Below are 17,327 nucleotides of genomic sequence, written 5' to 3'. Positions count from 1 at the left end.
TCCCAGGCAGAGCCGCTGCCGCCGCCGCTCCGCGCCCAGCGCTCCCGGGGCGCTCCGGCCGCGACCCTGCCTGCTCCGCCGGCGGCTCGGCGACACCGGCTGCGGGGGGCGGCGGGGGGGCCGCGGCTCCCCATGTGCCTGCGGGCCCCGCGGGAGCCGCGGAGCCGCTCGCCCGGCGAGTCCTGCCCACGCTCGCCGCGGCCCCGGAGCCCCGGGGCGCCCTGGGGAGCGGCGGGGGAGCGCACCCCGCGGGCCGAGGGCCCCCTCGGCCCCCCGGTGCGTCCCGCCATGGGGGGCTGAGCCGGGGGGCTGTGCGCAGCGGGGCGGTGGCGGGCAGGGCGGGGGGCGCGCAGCCCTCGCCGGGCTCGGAGGGCGCCGGGGCGGCGGGAGGCGGGGGGGGCATCCCGGGAGGATGGCAGAGCCGCCCCGGCGAGCCGAGCCCCGGCGCGCAGGGAGCCAGTGAGAGGGAGGAGAGGGGAAAACACAAACAAGCAAACAACCCACAACAAACAAAGCGGGCAGAGAGAAGCGCCGAGCCCCGCCGCCCCTGCCCCAAAGGCGCCCGCCCGCCCGCAGCCCGCACAGCCGCTGCCCCAGCGAAGATGCGCCCGGCCCTGGCCCACGGACTCTGCTCTCTGCTGCTCAGCCTCTGGGTACCCAGGTAGGAGCTGCACCCCCTCCATCCCCAGCCCCGCCGCCGAGCGCCCTGGCCCCACGGGAAGGGTGCCGGGAAACCGCAGCGCCCAGTCCCGCACCGGGGGCGGTCTGCCCATGGGACTCCGGAGGGTGGGGGGGGGTCCTGCCGCCCCGGCCCGGCCCCGCACGGTGGCGGCCCCCCGCTCAAGGCGCTGTCAGGACCGCTGCTCCCCCTCCGCCTTCCCCCGTCCCGACGGTGCGCCAGCGGGATGCGCGGCTTCCCCCATTCCGAGAGGCTGTCCCCCTTCCTCCCCGGCCGGAGCTTCTCCAGCGCCTGCCCTGTCTGCCTCAGTTTCCCCGCTTCACCTCGGAGGACGGGGCGATGTCGGCGAGGATGTCACTCTTGCCGGGGTCGGTGCTCACTGAATCGCCCTGTGTCCCCTCCCTGGCTCTGCCGATCCTAAAGACGAAGGGGATAAGAAGGGGCTGCTCGCTTTCCAGAAAACGGTCCCCCAACACTCACTACCCTGTCTGTTTCTGTCTCACCTCGGCCCGCTCCCAAACTTGTGCACTGCAGGCAGCCAGGGGTTAACCCTGGTGCTGCTGTGAATGTGTTTGGGGGGGTGTCCCCCGCCCTTCCCCCTCCCTCTAGCCCCTTTAAATATAATTTGTTAACGTTGGGACTTGTATTAATTAAAGCAGCAGCCGCTGCAGCCTGTGACCTGGGGGCTTGTCACCGTGAAATCAAGTTTAAATCCAGATTTCAAGGGGGAAGAGAGCTGGGGGGAGTGCTGCGTCCTCCTAAGTGTGACAGTGACAGCTTCTTGCCGGTCTCTGGGCCCCTTGAGCCCTGGGTGGAGCAAAACGCAGGAGGACCTTCCCTCCGCTCTCTGGGGCCCCTGCCTCAGTTTCCCTGCAGTGCAATAGGGAGAAGGACCATAACATCCCCCTCATCCTGGGATGCCCTGGGAAAAGATGGCAGGCACTATCTCTGGCTCAGGACAGGCAGGGAACAAGGTCCTTGCAGTGCTTGGGGCAGGAGCTGCTGGGCTTGGGGATGATGGTAGCTGTGTTCTGCTGTGCATCTCGTGTCAGCCAGGGCTTGCTTGACAGTGTGAATGAGCACAGGAAGCTGGGCAGATTTCCTCTCCTGTGTAGGGGCTTTGGAGGGAGGCACCCCCTTCCTCTCTCTTTGCTCTACCTCGACTCTTCCTGTTGGAGTCACTGTGGAATTGCACTGGGGTAGATCCATATACCACCCAGGAAAGTGGTGGGATGGGTATAAACACCCTTGGGAAGATGGAGAAAGCAGCAGCCTGGCCCTGACAGTTCTTCCTCCCTCCTGAGAAAGCTGTAATGCAGCAGGGACCCTGGGGCTGAACCCCTCCTCCAGAGCAGGGTGAGGGTTGAGCTGGGGAACTCAGCTCCTGACTCCTGAGAGCTGCTTCTGTCCATGCACATGCACCAGGTTTGCAGGATTTGAAGGAGCAGAGGGGGAGTAACCCTTCTCCCCAAGACCTGGCAGTTGCAGTCCTTCCTCCAGCATCCTCCTCCAAGTCTTGTTTCTGTAATCCAAGTTCAAAGGGCTTCAAGCTCCTTGCTCCTCGCTCCTCCTAGGGACCCAGCTCTTGACTGTCCCAGGCAAAAGGGAGCACTTCCTGGAGAGAGCTCCCAGCAGGGACCAAGTTGTCCCGAGCAAGTGGCAGGGTGGTGCTGCGCTCCTAGTGGACCCTGCTGCAAGATGCTGGATGCTGCTCAGCATCCCTCTGCCTGCTGCTTGCTTTGTGGGTCCTCTGCTTGGGCACTTGATCCCAGGGTCCTTCAGGCCATTCTCTGGAGTTGGGCAAACGCTTCCTACCATCTCCTTCTCTGTATTTGTCTGTCGTGTGTAGTGCTGTCTTAGCTCCAGACATCTGTCTGTGGACATGCTTTGTCTTCCCGCATCCCACATCCCATCTACCCACATTCCACCTACTTTGGTGTTTCCCCAGGTAGCCTTTCTATTTGTATAAGTACTTGTACCCCTGCCATGGATCATGTGCTTCTCCTTGCACCCATCCATCTGCTGGTCTCCGTGCTTCTGTGGCAACTGGCATCAGGTTCAATGGGGCTAGGATGTGATGGTGGACTTGGGATTGTTTCTGGGATCTTGAGGGTACTTTGCACAGTGCTTGGCTTCAGGTTTCACTGCTGACCTGAAAGGAAGAGGCTGGTCCCTCTGTTTACCACACTTGGGAGGACCAGCAGTGTGTGGGGGGATACAGAAGATGCAGGGGGCAGATCAGCCAGCAACAGGCATGGAGCTGGACCCAGAATGATCTTCCTACTCCAGGGTCTCTAGATTCTCTCAGGGGGAAAACCATGCTTTCTAGGGAAGGTGATCTGGGGCAATCTGTGCCTGAGAGTCTGCACTGCATGGCCAGTGTGAGAGATCCCTGAGGGAGCACACAGAGGGAGTGCAGTCCTGGGAGATACTGGGGTCCAGAGGCAGGAGGGACAGATTTGGCTGCTGCAGGGCACAGGCTGCCAGGATGCCTGGGCTCTGCTTATGGGGTTGGAAGGGATTGCAGCCCCAGTGCTGCTGGGACATCTCTGCCTGCCAGAGCTGTCATTGTGCCCAGGGTTTTCCCAGCCTTCCCTAGAGGCAGTGAGCGCAGTGTGTCCTGTGTAGTATCTCCCTTCCCCATGTGTGTCCTCCCCCAAACTTTTCCCCCTCCCCAAACGGAAAATGAGTGGTTGACACATTGCTTGTTCTGAGCTTAAGAGTGCCCTTTTCCCTCCCAGCTCCTGCTCCAATGAGATCCTGGGCCTGAAGCTGCCATCGGAGCCAGTGCTGAATGCCAACACAGTGTGCCTGACCCTGCCGGGGCTGACGCGGCGGCAGCTGGAGGTGTGTGTGCGCCACCCCGACGTCACCGCCTCGGCCATCCAGGGAATCCAGATTGCCATCCATGAGTGCCAGCACCAGTTCCGGGACCAGCGCTGGAACTGCTCCAGCCTTGAGACCAAGAATAAGATTCCATATGAGAGCATAATTTTCAGCAGAGGTAAGGGCTGGATGGCTCCCCCCTTCTCCTTCTGTCTAGCCCCTGCTCTCAGAAGCCCTCATGGGCTCCCCATGGGCAACTGCACAGCTCTTCCTTGGCTCAGGGGATGAGACCAGGTCTTCAGCATCCCCTTGGATGAAAGCAGAGAAACCTCAGGGTCTGACAGACCAAGGACCACTGCACTGCGCAAAGCTGCTCCACACACCTTTGTACCTGCACTGGCCCTTGTCCTGAAATGCTCCTCCCTGACCAGTCTGAGCTGCTCCTAAGGCTCTTTCCAGGCCCCACCACTTTCTGGCATCTTCTCCCTCTGTGGAGTAGGCTGGTGTTTGGAGTGTGCCATGGGTGTGCAGCATAGTTGGTGGGTCTGAAAGTGGATGTCATCCACTGGGATTTGATTTAGTGGATGCAGTGAGCATCTTGACTCCTTCCTGCTCCAGGTAGGATGTCATGGTGAGCTGAAATGTCACTAGGTGAATGCTAGCGGGACACACCTCTGTGAGCCTGTCGTCCTGGAGTCCTTGCCTTGTGTTGGCTACCCAACATAGAGAACTAAGGGCTCTCTGTTTTGTGGGACCCTAGGGCATGGTGGCACAGGGGGGCAGGAATAGAGGGTTTCTTGGGGGCTTGTCTGTCCACAGAGCCCCCAGCTGCCCTGCTGGGAGAGCTCTCCTAGCTCTCCACGTTCTGCCAAGCCCTGGTGCCAGTGTCTCTTCATCTCCCTTGCAGTCATGGCTGGCTCTGCCTTTGTTAGTCTCCCTGATTGATACTCTTCCTCAGGAGCCAATTCTGCACGCAGAGGGGCTGCCCTGCATGGTACAGATTAGGGTTGTGGCCTGATGGGTCCTTTTACAGGACATGAATGTATCTTCTCACCTAAGTACCCTTTCTTGAAGCCTGGGCCTCAGCACACTTCTAAGAACCCATTCCCTCAGACCATGGGCAGGAGAGGACAACATGGTACCATTAGTACACAGTAGGATGTTGAGGGCAGGCAAGGTTCCAAGCACAGACATCACTCCTTCAGGTCCCAAGGAAGGTGAAAACTATCAAAGAAACTTTTCACCTACCTGCTTTGTGACCCTCCCAGCTTAATGCCTAGCAGAGAGTTCCGTCCATCCCCTCTTCTCCAAACATCCACATCCTACATCTTCTTTCCCCAGGACTACAAGGAGAGTCTCACAGAGGAGAGTTTGGCATCTTGAGGCTTACATGCTGTCGAGGGAATGCGGTTAGCAGGAGCCCACAGGTGGCTGTAGCAGGTGGGGAGATGGCTGGAGAGGGGGGCACATAAGCATTTTGGTGTCTGAAGGTCCCTCATGTCCAGGGCAGCCTGAACAGCCTCACTGGACAGTATGCTACCCTGGAGCATGTGTGGAATCGTGGCTGTGGTCCTGCTTGGAGCAGCCGTGGTCACTCTCAGGACCTTGGTGCCTGTAGAAGGGCAGCGTCTGTTCCCTTGTGAGCAGCGCCCAGGTTAGGGCCTGGCAGTGAGGGTGGGGACTGTCAGCCCTGATAAGCATCGAGGTATTTCCAGGTCCTCTGAGGAATGCGGTTCACTTCTAGTCTCCTCGGGGCAGCAGGAGACATCGACTTGCTGGCTCAAGTTGCTTACACACCCAGACAAGCTTCCTTGCTCTGGCTCCCACCAGGCTGGGTGAGAAGCACTAGCAGCAGAGAGCACTGACCTACATCCCTCACTCAGCCCACCTCGGCTGCTGGGGGCCAGTGACTTGCATCTCACTCGTGTCTTATGTGCCAGTGCAGTCCTTCCTGCTGTCAAGGCTGTGACCGATGGGAGTGGGGACTTCCACAGACCCTGTACTCTTGCACCAGTCCTGAGCTCTTGGATTTGGCTCAGTCCAGGCTCTCAGCACTGGTGGGTTCCCATTCTCTGGAATGGAGACCCAACACCCAGTAGCAAGGAAAGATGGAGGTATGGCTGGAGCAGCAGAGCAGACAGGCACCTTGTGGCACTCCTGTTTTGGCAGCAAAGGGTGCAGGATGCCTCCCAAGCACCCAGGCTATCCCATGCAGTTGGTCAGAGCCATTCTGGAATGGAACAAGCCTTGAAGCTGATGCCCTGGCCTGCTTCCCACTCATGTCCCTCAATAACAGTGTTGGAGCTCTGAGCTCCACCTTCCATCTGTTATAGATGCAGCTATCAGAGCAGGGATGCTGGATGCATCTCCGGAGCCCAGCACTGGAGGAGAGGCGAGTGGTGGAAGCGAGGGGTGCAGACTCTGTGCTGCAGACATTAATGCATCTGACCCCCTGGGACCAGGTCTCTGCTCTGCGCCCTGCCCCATCCTTGCCGTGCCTGGGAACGCAACGTGCTTGTAGGATCATTGTTTGTAACCCGAAGTGACAGACCCCTTTAATCTTTCATTCCTTTTCCCACTTCTTCTGCCATCAGTTCAGCCATGCATGAATCTCACTTTAAATTATTTGTAGCTGGCTTCTCCCTCCCACTCTCCTCGCTTGGCTCCTCTCCCCAACTCTGCCCCATCCTCCTGCATCTCTCACATCTTCCCCAGCAGGGGCATGAAGTGGACAGGGTGCAGCACTGTCCCAAGCTGTCCTACAGCACCTGTCCCACACTCTGTCCAGTATCCAGGGGGTTCATTCCCTGGGGGCAAAGCAGAGGACAATAGCAAATAAGCGCCTGTCTCCTCATCCTACTGAGCTGATCCCAAAAGTTTGAGTGCAAGCCCTGAGGAGCCAGGAAGGAGCAGAGAGGCTTCAAATTGGACAGGGCTCAGAGTCTGGGGTGGCTTCTGGGTGGCATAGCTGATGACAGGGATAATTACAGCATCCTGGGCAGAGCACAGACCCACCAGCGGAAGCAGGGACATGCTGCCATCTCTGGGGTGCAGGCAACAGCAGCTGTGAGGCCCAACAACAGGTTAGCAGAGGGCAAGCAGAGGAGGTGCCCAGAAGTTTACCATACCTGCCCTCACAGAGGCCCTGGTTTCTTTTGAGACCTGCCATGGTCTGTGGGTTTTTCAGGTTTGGTCTTTTGATGCTGCACCCTTGGGGTATGGGATGTCCCTTGTACCCTTTGTTGAGTCTCCAGTGCCATCTGCATCCCAAACCTCCTTGGCCAGCATCCCCTCCATGGGCATCCAGGCTCAACACTGCTATTGCAAATACTCCTCCAGTCTCTCCAGGCTTCTCAGCTGGCTGCCTATGTACTCACCACCCTCTTGCCCATTCTCTGGCACTGTCACTCCTGCCAGCACCCTCCAGTGCTGTCCCTGGTCCCATCCCTCTCTGCTGTACCTCCCTCTCACTCCATGTGCTGGCCTGGTTGACAGAGAGACGTCTTCCCCTGGCCCCAGGAGATGCAGGATGATGGAGCAGTGAGGTGGAGGCAGGTGGCTGCATCTGCACCAGCAGTGGAGATAGGTCCCCTGCTCCTGCTCTAAGGGTGAGCAGCACAATTGTGTCCACCTCCCTGGAGGGATGGCCTGTTGCCCCTGGTATGTGGTCCCACCACAGCATCTGTGGGCTATCAGGCACTGTGGCTTGGCTGGGCTGAATCATGCCTGGCTGTCTGCCAAAAACCAAGCTGTGGATGGTGGTGGGTCACTGAGTCTTGGTCTCGTCTAGAATGTGTGTGCAATGCCAGCAGGGCTGGGACTGTCTGACTGCCGGGCAGGGGCTGTCTCAGGTGTGCTATGGGAATGACTATTCTCCTTTGCTCATCCCAGCCTATCCCAAAGGTCGCTGTTCCCTGCAAGCTTTCAGAGCTATATGGAACTCTGAAAGAAATGGGACCCTCATGGAGGGGCTGGATGTCTTTCAAAGCCCTCAAGGGCATATGGATGGAGGGGACATGGCTCTGGGGTGCAGTTTCTCCTGGTTCCTGCAGCCTTTGGAGGGATGGGTGATGATTGCATGCCCTGTGCCCACCTTAGAAGGGCTCACTGGTGCAAAGCGGTTTGCATGGCCAAATCTCAATTTCTTACAGCAAGGAGTGGGGAACTCCCTGCAAGGCTGGAAACACCAGGTGCTGTGGCCCAGCCAGCTGTGAAATGGAGCTTGGGGAGGCTTTGCTGTGTGCTGAGGGAGGCAGGTGCTGTTACAGCTATCCTGGGAGATGCTGCCAAGCTCAGGACCCCAGCACCCAGCTCTGCAGAGTCCTAGCCAAGCTCCAGTGCCCGCAGACCGCAGCGCCTGGCCTGGCGCACCTGCAGCTGGGCTGCTGGCAGGGTTTTGTGTACCCCCAGGCAAGCCAAGGCTTTGCCCACCTGGCCCCAGAGCACATGTGGGTGCTTTGGATGCTTGGCTTCAACCCTTTGGGTGCCCCCATTCCCTGGACCTTCCCCCCACTGATGGGTGCAAGTGAGACCCTGGAGTCTGGGCAGCATTCCTGAGGGTGCAGGGCTGGGCCTGGCTCTCTGCACCCTGTGCAGTGGAGAGGGCTGCTGGCTCAGAGCACCGTGGACGGACGAGGAGCAAGGGCTGCAGGATGCCCCTGGCACCCTCAAGAAGGTGCAGGGAGGCAAGTCAGGATCTGCAGGGAGGCATTTAGTGCCTGGTGCCGGGCCAGACCCTGGCAGGTTCACCTGCAGTTTAATTAGGGAGAGGGGAGGGAGCAGGGCTGGGGGAGAGGCAGCGTGTCGGGACTGGCTGTCTTGGCAGGACTCACAGGAGGTGGCGGGTGAAGCTCTCCTCTGCCTTATATCAGGGCTGGGACGATATGCCCACAGCTACTGGCAGCTACGCCCCATTCCTTGGGGGTTCTGCCCATGAAGGGGACAGCTGAGCATCCCTGGGGTACCCTAGGGTGAGCCTGGATGAGGCTGTCCTTCCTGCTCCCTTGATGTCACCCAGTGATGGGTGCCATGAGAGAGTCACTGCCTGGGTGTGACGGTGAGCTGTGAGAGGAAGGCCAGGACTCCAGCTCTCCCTGGTCTCCAGACTGTGGAGACCACAGCTGTGCCTGAGCCAGCCCTGTAGCCTTCATCCCATATCCACATGAGAGATGGAGGAACTGCAGCAACCATGGCAGAGCTGGTGCCGCTGGGACTTGAGGTCCTGTTAAATGACCCCCCAACTCCTGGGCACATCTTGACAGGGAAAACTTTCCTCTGCTAAGAAAACCACTTCGGGATTTGACCTCGGGCCAGTATTTCAGACCTGTCCTCCTTGCCCAGCACAGTTCTTTGAGTACACTGCAGGCTGGATGCCAGTGGTGGTGTCAGGGTGGTGTCAATAATTCCAATTCCTCCCACAGCTACACCTCTTCTGTGGTCTCTGGAGGGATATGGTGACTCAAAAGTCACTGCCAAGGTCTTAGGTGGCTGGGGTAGCTGGACAGCCTCTCTCCAAAGGGCTCAGGGCTGGCTACCACATGCTGCTCTCGGCTGCAGTTCCTGGAGGTTCCCACCCTCACTGAGCCCACAAGGCTGGTGGTTGTCACCTGCAGCCATATTGCTCATTGCTTTGCTTCAGTCCTCTGTCTCTGGTGTGGCTGGGGTAGATCCAGGAATGTAAACTGAACCTCCAAGTAGATCCATGCCGTCATGTCTGCTGTGGTCCCAGTGCTGCCATAGCCCCCTCCTCTCTTTTTCTCACAGCTCCCTGTGAGAACACGTGAGGGAAGAAGGAGAGAAGGCAGGGAAGAGTGACGAGGACAGGCAGAGTGATACTGAGCAGGGAAATGACCATGGTGAGATGGGAACAAGACTCCCAGAGTGCTGTGATGTCATGTTCCGGGGACCAGTCTGTCCCCTGGTCACAGCCCGGAGGATGGCAGCTCCAGGGCAAGGACCTATGCCTCATCCACCAACTCTCATATGTTTGGAGAGCAGTAGAGGAAAGAGGACTGGGGCTTGACCCCAGGGGCTTCCCAGCCATGGAGGGCACCAAACAAACCTGGCCTCTCTACCTATAAGGAGACGGGCTTGCTAGACGGACTGGGTGGGGTAGAGCTTCTGTCTGGGCTCCAGAAGGAATTTTAAGGAGATGCCACATGGGAAATTACTCGTTAGGCTGAAGAAATGTGTGAGAAAGAGGCTAACGGGAAGGCAGGGCTGAGAGGACAATGTTGTGCTGGGTGCAGGGTTTGCTGTCTCCATCCTCATGCACTGGCTGCGTGAGGAGCTGGGGATGCCAAGCCGGGTGGCAGTGACAAGTTGGGCTGTGCTGAGCATTGGCTTATGAAGGGCTGGAGCTGGCTCAGACTGTGGGGGTCAGAGAACTGATAAGGGGAGGCTTTGGGAATCAAGGAGACCTTTCTGTGCTGGTCCTCCATCCTCCATTGCTCACCTGGGGACTGAAGTTCCCCAGATGTGGGCATTCCTGCTCTAGCAGTGCTGTGGGTGTGTTGCAGGTGCTGCCTGCCAGCGCTCTCCCCAGGGAGGCTGCACAGCACAGTGTACGCACCAGCAGCCCCATTACCTGCCCGCTGAAAAATGTTGTTCAACTTGTGCATGGAAAGAGGCAGGCTGAGAGCAAGCTTGTCCCACACCAATGGGAAGCTGGGAGAGGCTCCTGCTGGCTTTTAAGCAGTGCCTCGTTAATTTTTTAAATGCACCAGTGTTGAATTAACACACAAAAGAGCAGCATGACTTTAAATGCAGGTTTCCGAGCTGCATTTCATTTCCCTTTAATAAGATCATAGCGTTTGCTCAGCGGGCGGCAGCGAACCACGGAGGAGACATGCGTGATGGGGAGCGCTGCCAAGGACGGGCGACGGCAGCAGGAAGCGGTTGTGCTTTCACCTCTCCTGACTCCGTAGCGCAGGCAGGGAGCTGGCAGAGCCCCATCCCAGGATCTGTGCTTTGGGATGCTCACCCAAGGCCCCCATTTGATGGCATGGATCTGCTAAAGAAAGTGCCCCAAAAGCTATCGTCTCTTCAGCTGTGGCAAAGACAGGGCTGATCAAATTGCTCTTGTCCAACAGAGGGAGAGAGGCTGGGAGCTCCAGCTATTTATTTATTCACGTGTGAAGCCACAGCACAAATCTGGCTCTCCCTCCTTTCTTGCCTCGTGCTGGGGCTGGTCACTGTGCACTGAAGCAAAGGGCACTGTGGGCTCCCTGCTTGGCCTGGGAACTATGAACAAAAATATTACTTTGCATTTCAAATGAAATAGAAATTCCCGGGTAGGAGAGGGTCTTCACCTGACTGCAGTGAAGCCAAGAGATCCTCAGGCAGCCCCTGCTCACAGCCTCACAGAGCACCATGGAGCCCGTTCTGTCCATCTGCCCCATTTCCAGCTAATGACACTTGCGGACATCCTTGCTCCCCCAGTGTTTAATGACAACCAGCTGCTGGCCCTGGCAGTGCATGGTGTGGTCATGGCATGCCCTAACTGACTAGGGATGCTTATTTTTTTTTTCCCATCGTGGTATCATATTTAGAGCTTCTTGTGAGAGCTGGTGGGGCTCAGGGAGGGAAGGGACATGGGCAGATGAATGGGGCTGGACAAGCAGTGCTGCCTGCTCCTGCTACTGCCTGACCTGCACTCTGCAAGTAACCAAAAATGGCCCATTCCTCAGCAGAAGTATTCCTCAGCCAGCATTATATTTAATGTAGTAGGAAATTCTGAGTGGACTCGGGAGGAGGTACTGCCTCACAGCCATGATGCTGATACTGGAGCAACACTGTGGTGGCATTTCCTGGGGTGATGTGAGAGCAGGGTGATGGTGGAAGCTGGGGTCCCAGCTGGGACAGGGCTGGGCTTCAGGATGGCAATGTGTCCTGGTGGGCATGGGGCTGGAGAGCACAGAGTGGCGATTCACGGAGTGGGGTCCAGGCAGAAGCTGGTGCATAAGGAAAAACCAAGACACAAGCTGAACCTCTGACTCCCTACGCCCCAGCATGATGCTGAGCTCATCCAGCCTCCCACAGGGGTCATTGCACCCAGCTTGAGATCCACTCTCTCCTTCCTTACAGGCTTTCGAGAGAGCGCTTTTGCCTACGCCATTGCAGCTGCTGGCGTGGTGCACGCTGTGTCCAACGCCTGTGCCCTCGGGAAGCTGCAGGCCTGTGGCTGTGACCAGAAGCGCCGGGGCGATGAGGAGGCTTTTCGACGCAAGCTGCATCGTCTCCAGCTGGAAGCCATGAACCGTGGCAAAGGCATGGTGCATGGGGTGCACATGGAGCACATGCCGGCAGAGACCCCCGGCCTCCAGGACTCCTGGGAATGGGGAGGGTGCAGCCCTGACATAGACTATGGGGAGAAGTTTTCCAAGGATTTCCTCGATTCCCGGGAAACCTACAGAGACATCCACTCTCGCATGAGGCTGCACAACAACCGTGTGGGCCGGCAGGTGAGTAGGACAATGGGGAGAGTTGTGGGGAGATGGTGGTGGGAACGGAGTCCCCGGGACATGTGTGGGAGAGTTGTGAGGGGCTCGTGCTGGCTGCCATGGGACACATGTTTGAGGCTGGGATTTCCCCCAAGGCACACCCTCTCCCCAGTTTTGCACAAAGCAAAGGCTGTGATGCCCTTTGAGGGGCAGGGCTGCAAAGAGATGCCTGTCAAGCATCTCTTCTGGGAAAGGTATCTATGCTGTCCCCTTGCCAAGGGACACTGTCCCAGGCCATTGTCACCTGCCTGTGCTGCAGTGGTGCTCCTGGGATTGCACAGCAATGATTCCAGCTCCTGCCTCTCAGGGACTGGGTGAACTGCAGAGGGAGGGGGAGCTAAAGACAGGGAGGAAAAAGTCACTGGCATCATGGGGACACAGCACAGATTCTGTAGCACCCACCCACATCTCTGCCTCCAGAAAGATAGCCGGTGCCCTGAGGAGGCAGATGTGACCAAGACTGAGCCAGGCAGTGGGTGTCTATACCAGCTGTGAAATGCAGCATCCCCTTCGGAGCAGAGGTGACAGCCCACAGCCTCCTCCCCCAGATCTAGGGGGGGTGCTGGAGCCTGTCCAGGCAAGCAGGGCAGCCTCCCCTCCATTCTTATGATGTCAGGTCTCATTAAAGGTACTAATTAGTACCTCACTCTGTCTGGAAGCTGATTTTTAAAGGCAGCCTACACTGGAGCAAAGAAGCATGCAGGCAAGAGAGGCCAGGGGGATAGCTGTGTTTCCCTGACTGCCTTTGCTCCCAGCAGGAGCCTGGGGGACCCCATCCCATGAATCTAGCAGGACATTTGTCCCCAAGACCCCAGCCACATGCTACCAGGGCAGTGCAGGGGGCTGTGTAGTGGCTGAAGGGATAAATAATTAAAAATCAGAATTCCACAGGGAGTGTTTCCTTGGGATGGCTCAGATGTTTGGATGGGCCTCTTGTTTTGAGCATGTTTGAAGGCAGCTATGATGCTGCAGAGCAGGACCTTGATGTGTACCCTTCCCCAGTGCTGGAGCTGAGCTTTACCACCCTGGAGAAGCCATCCTAGTTTGGCCAAGATGTAAATGCTTGGGGAAAGCAGAAACTTTGGTCTTGTTTGGCTTTTGTTGCTTGTGCGTGGTGAAGACTCACTCAGTCTTATGCAGCTAAATCCTCTGCAGGCTGCTCTGCCCAAAGCTGGGAAAGATCCCCATTCCATTTCTGTCTACATGGCTCATCCTGATTCCCCTGCATCTCTGGGACTCTTGGCAGTGCTCAGATATTTGTGTTGCGTGTTTCACAAGGGAAATGCTACAGCCCCCTGCAGAAGGAAGGGAAGGTGAGAGATTTGCTCTAGCAGTATGTCACGAAATGTTTCCTGGGGGATCCAGCAACAGCAAAAATGCCTGGGGTCTGCTTGTCCCCAAGGGCAGGAAGGCACAGGACTGGCAATGTCAGCTCTTGGTGGCTTCAGAGACAAGAGCTGGACTGATGGAAGAAGCCTGGGAGCTAGAAGCAGAGGCAGAGTGGGACTGAAGGAATAAAGGAGGGAATGGTACCTGTGCATGTGGAGAAGCAATGTCTGGACAGGCTGCCCAGCTCAGGGACCTTACTGGGATTTCTTGGGAGGGGAATAGCTGTGCTGGGTGCCGCAGCTCTGTGGGCCTCCCTTCCAAGTCCTTAGGCTTGAATCCCTTTAGCAAAGCCGTGATGCAGATGCTTGTGTCATGCCCTGCCATGCACCATCCCTCTCCATGCACCGACTGGCTGCAGCATTAGAGCTCCCCAGCATCTTACTGATTCTGACCATCCTCTCTGTGACCCCTGTGTGTCCCAGGGGTGCTCTGCCTGTGGGTGAGCCTGTCTCCCACTTCAGACACTGCAGTGCTGGAAGGAGGTGACAATTCCATCAATGGTTACATCCCAAGGCCATCAGGAGTGGGTTTCTGTAGTGTAGTGGTTATCACGTTCGCCTGACACGCGGAAGGTCCCTGGTTCGAAACCAGGCAGAAACACCCAGATTGTTTTCCTTCATTTTACATCCAGCTATGAAGCTGGGGAGTAGACTGCAGCTGCAAGGGATGTGCAGCATCCTCTGATGGTGGCAACGGTCACCTTGGTCTTGACTTGGAATAGGAAGCCCAACATTGGTTGGTCCAACTTGAGATGGGAGTCCTGCATCCCTGAAAAGGAAGAAAGCTCCCCAGAAAGGAGCAGCAGGAGTGTGAAAGAGACTTTGCAGGTCCTCCTAACTCACCAGATCAGAGAGTGAGAGAGGATGAAAGGAAGCCAGGAACTACCCATTACCCTCACAACAAAGACTACGATAAAGCTCTTATGAGCGTGTCTGGGAGGAGCTGGGAATGTGCGAAAGAAAGCACCAGCGAGTCCGGGCATGTGCCAAACCCGGGTGTCTATGAGACAGGGAAAGGACGTGGCCGGGTAAGGGTGCCTGGAGAAGATCCAATGGCAAAAGCGTGGGACCAAGGCTCAGATGAGTCCTTCTTCGATATCCCAGCTGTGTCAGGGTCCTGTCCCCTCTGCGCTGCCTGAGCAGGAGGGAGAGAATAAACTGTCACTGGTTAGGGGTGGATGGATGTTGTGGTGCTGGGGCCCGATATGCTGGGGTGATGGCTTCGGTGATGGAGATTGCACACACACACACCACCTTTTCCAGCCCCTGCTGCAACCAGCTGTAGCCCCAAAGGAGCCCCTGTCCAGCTGTCACACCACTGCCCCCTCCATCCCAGTGGTGACCATGCCAGCCACAGCCCTACATGCAGATTTTTCCTGGTCCAGCCAATGCAGCAGGGAAGGAATGTGGGAAAGGATGGGGTGCTAGTGTCAGTGTGTTCCCGTGGATGGTGATAAGGATGGTGGCAAGCAGCTGGTGTTCTGGCTGGCACACCCAGTGGTGGAGAGGCCAAGCAGCACATTACCTGTGAGGTGGAGGCTCTCCCCAGCAGGAGACAGGACTTAGCAGGATGAAAGCCAAACTCCAGCCCAGCCCAGACCTCTCTACCATGTGCCCTGAGCTCCAGGCATGTTTCCCTGACCTGCCTTCATTACCATAAGTGCTTAGCAACAGGGAGATTTACTCAAAAACAAGAAAACAAGGAATAAAAACTACTTACCCCTACCAAAACAAGGCACTCCTGGAACACATATCCCTCAGGAAGGGGGTAGGAACAGCAGCATGTGGCAGGCATGAAGCTGGGTGGCTGGGCAGGACTGGCACTGTGGGAACAGGACCTTGGGCAGGGCCATGTGTCCCCTGGAATTGCCTGAGCCCCAGAGAATGGCCCTGGGTGGGGGGATCAGCCTGTGATATTCTGCAAGCCCCAGAAGAGCTCCTAGCTGGGTTTGGGTGTCCCCATGGGAAGAGGACTTGCTGAAGCCTGTGTGAGCACGTGGATATGGGGGCCACACAACCCAGCAGGGAATCCCTATTGGGACAGAGCAGAGGACATTATTCCCAGGCTGTGAGGATGTGTGGCCATGCTGTGCCCCTGGAGACTGATGGTTTGGCCACACTTGTAGGGATGGTGGATCTAGGGGGACTCCAGTATACAGCCTAGGAGTTCAGCAGTATTGTTCAGGAAGCCCATGGAACTCCTTAACCACCACACTGGCCTCTGGCCCCTGCTTGAGCTGCTCTCTCTGGCCAGCTCAAACCACAGCCACAGCCCAGCCCAGCCCACACATCCTGGACCCTTTGCAAGGGGTGAATGTATGGCACTGGCCTCAATGCAGCCTCTACAAACCACAAGTCAAGGCCGTGAGCATCTCTGATCCCTCCCTGGAATTTGGGTGGTGGTGGGAGACAGTGCCTCAGCCCCCATGGTGCTGTGGCTGGGGTTGGAAAGCTGGAAAGCAAGCAAGAACTAAAAGTGGAGGTGCTCCCAGGACTCATGGAACTGGGGCTTTATGGGAAGAAAGCCCTGGGGAGGGGAAGGAATCCCTCTCACCTGCCCGCTTTGCAGTGCTACTGGCAATGAGGTGAGTGGGAGACCCTTGCACTGGGGGGTCCCAGTGGAGCTGCAGAGATGCAGCCATGCTGGCTTTTAACTAGGGTCCAGGATAAGGTTGATGCTGTCAAAGCTAAGCAACAGTGAAATTCGGGCGCCTTCTCCTCCCTGTGCTCAGGTAGCTCACCCAGTCCTTTAGGTGCCAATCCCTTGCTGAAACATAAAAGCCAGCTGGTACTGCCAGGGTGGGAAGGGATAGGGTGTGGGATATGAGTTGCACTGGGCACAGCAACAGGGTGCAGCCTCGCTGGCTTTGCAGTTCCAGAGCTCTGATGGCTGTTCATGCCAGCCCTTGATGTTCCCACAGTGCAAACTCACACAGAGCTCCACGGTGGCTTCTCCAGTCCCAAAAATGCATCTCCTTCACGCTAACCCCCTCTGTCCTTCCTTCCCCACCCAGGTGGTGATGGACAACATGAGGAGGAAGTGCAAATGCCACGGTACCTCAGGGAGCTGCCAGCTGAAGACGTGCTGGCAGGTGACGCCCGAGTTTCGCCTGGTGGGGTCCCTGCTCAAGGACCGCTTCTACGGGGCCACCCTCATCCGGCCTCACAACCGGAATGCCGGGCAGCTGGAGCCGGGCCATGCTCGGCATCGCCGCCGGGCTGGCATCAGCGAGCTGGTTTACTTCGAGAAGTCACCCGACTTCTGCGAGCGGGAACCGGCCCTGGACTCCTTGGGCACCCAAGGTCGCCTGTGCAACAAGACCAGCCCGGGCATGGACAATTGTGAGAGCCTGTGCTGCGGCCGCGGGCACAACATCCTGCGGCAGACACGCAGTGAGCGCTGCAACTGCAAGTTCCACTGGTGCTGCTTCGTGGCCTGCGAGGAATGTCGTATCACCGAGTGGGTCAGTGTCTGCAAGTAGCCAGGCAGGAATGGGTGCCCACCCCAGGGTGCCAGGGACAAGCACACCTGCCTGCGCCAGGGGAGGGAGACAGGGATTGGCGCTGGGGGGGAGGCGGAGCTGCAATACCTGCTTCCCTCGGCTTCAAGGGAGCAGGAGAGGAGACGCTCAGCACCCTCCTAAATCAGCACTTTGTCGTCACCTGGGGAGGGCAGGGCTGCCCGCTGCCCCCCCAGCCCCACACAAGAGCACCAAGGCTCCCGGCCCCGGGGAGCGCACGGCCATGCTGTACAGACCGCCGACACCAGCACCACTCAGGGGGGGCTGAGGGGGGGCATGGGGGTGGGGGAGTGCCCGCTGGCACCCAGCGCATGGAGCAGGGTGGGGTGGGGAATAGCAGGGCATGGGGAGCCCAGGGTGGGAGGGAAACGGGGCAGGGGGGCGACACACACTAGCACTGTGCACAAGTTCC

General features: G+C 57.8%; 1 protein-coding gene and 1 non-coding gene across 2 annotated transcripts; both read left to right on the top strand.

The window, feature by feature from the left end:
• Nucleotides 1–602: 602 nt before the first annotated feature.
• Nucleotides 603–16,915, top strand: WNT10A (Wnt family member 10A). The gene is made up of 4 exons (XM_027879315.1): nt 603–661; nt 3,421–3,683; nt 11,591–11,967; nt 16,409–16,915. The coding sequence occupies exons 1-4, from the start codon at nt 603–605 to the stop codon at nt 16,874–16,876; spliced, it is 1,167 nt and encodes a 388-aa protein (XP_027735116.1). The 3' UTR covers nt 16,877–16,915.
• On the top strand, nt 13,923–13,995 carry TRNAV-GAC. The gene has a single exon. It is a non-coding gene; the product is annotated as a tRNA-Val (tRNA).
• Nucleotides 16,916–17,327: the final 412 nt, after the last annotated feature.

The sequence above is a fragment of the Empidonax traillii genome, unplaced genomic scaffold (genome assembly GCF_003031625.1).
Source record: "Empidonax traillii isolate 1590-97213 ecotype Southwest subspecies unplaced genomic scaffold, ASM303162v1 scaffold5:size3517227, whole genome shotgun sequence".
Lineage (NCBI taxonomy): Eukaryota > Metazoa > Chordata > Aves > Passeriformes > Tyrannidae > Empidonax > Empidonax traillii.
The sequence above is the reverse complement of the archived record's forward strand: the minus strand, read 5'-3'. Positions and strand labels throughout refer to the sequence as shown.

Coding starts and splice junctions, on each gene's coding strand:
- WNT10A (XM_027879315.1), top strand. CDS start 603: ATGCGCCCGGCCCTGGCCCACGGACTCTGCTCTCTGCTGCTCAGCCTC. Junction 662..3,420: donor CTCAGCCTCTGGGTACCCAG/GTAGGAGCTGCA, acceptor TTTCCCTCCCAG/CTCCTGCTCCAATGAGATCC. Junction 3,684..11,590: donor GAGCATAATTTTCAGCAGAG/GTAAGGGCTGGA, acceptor CCTTCCTTACAG/GCTTTCGAGAGAGCGCTTTT.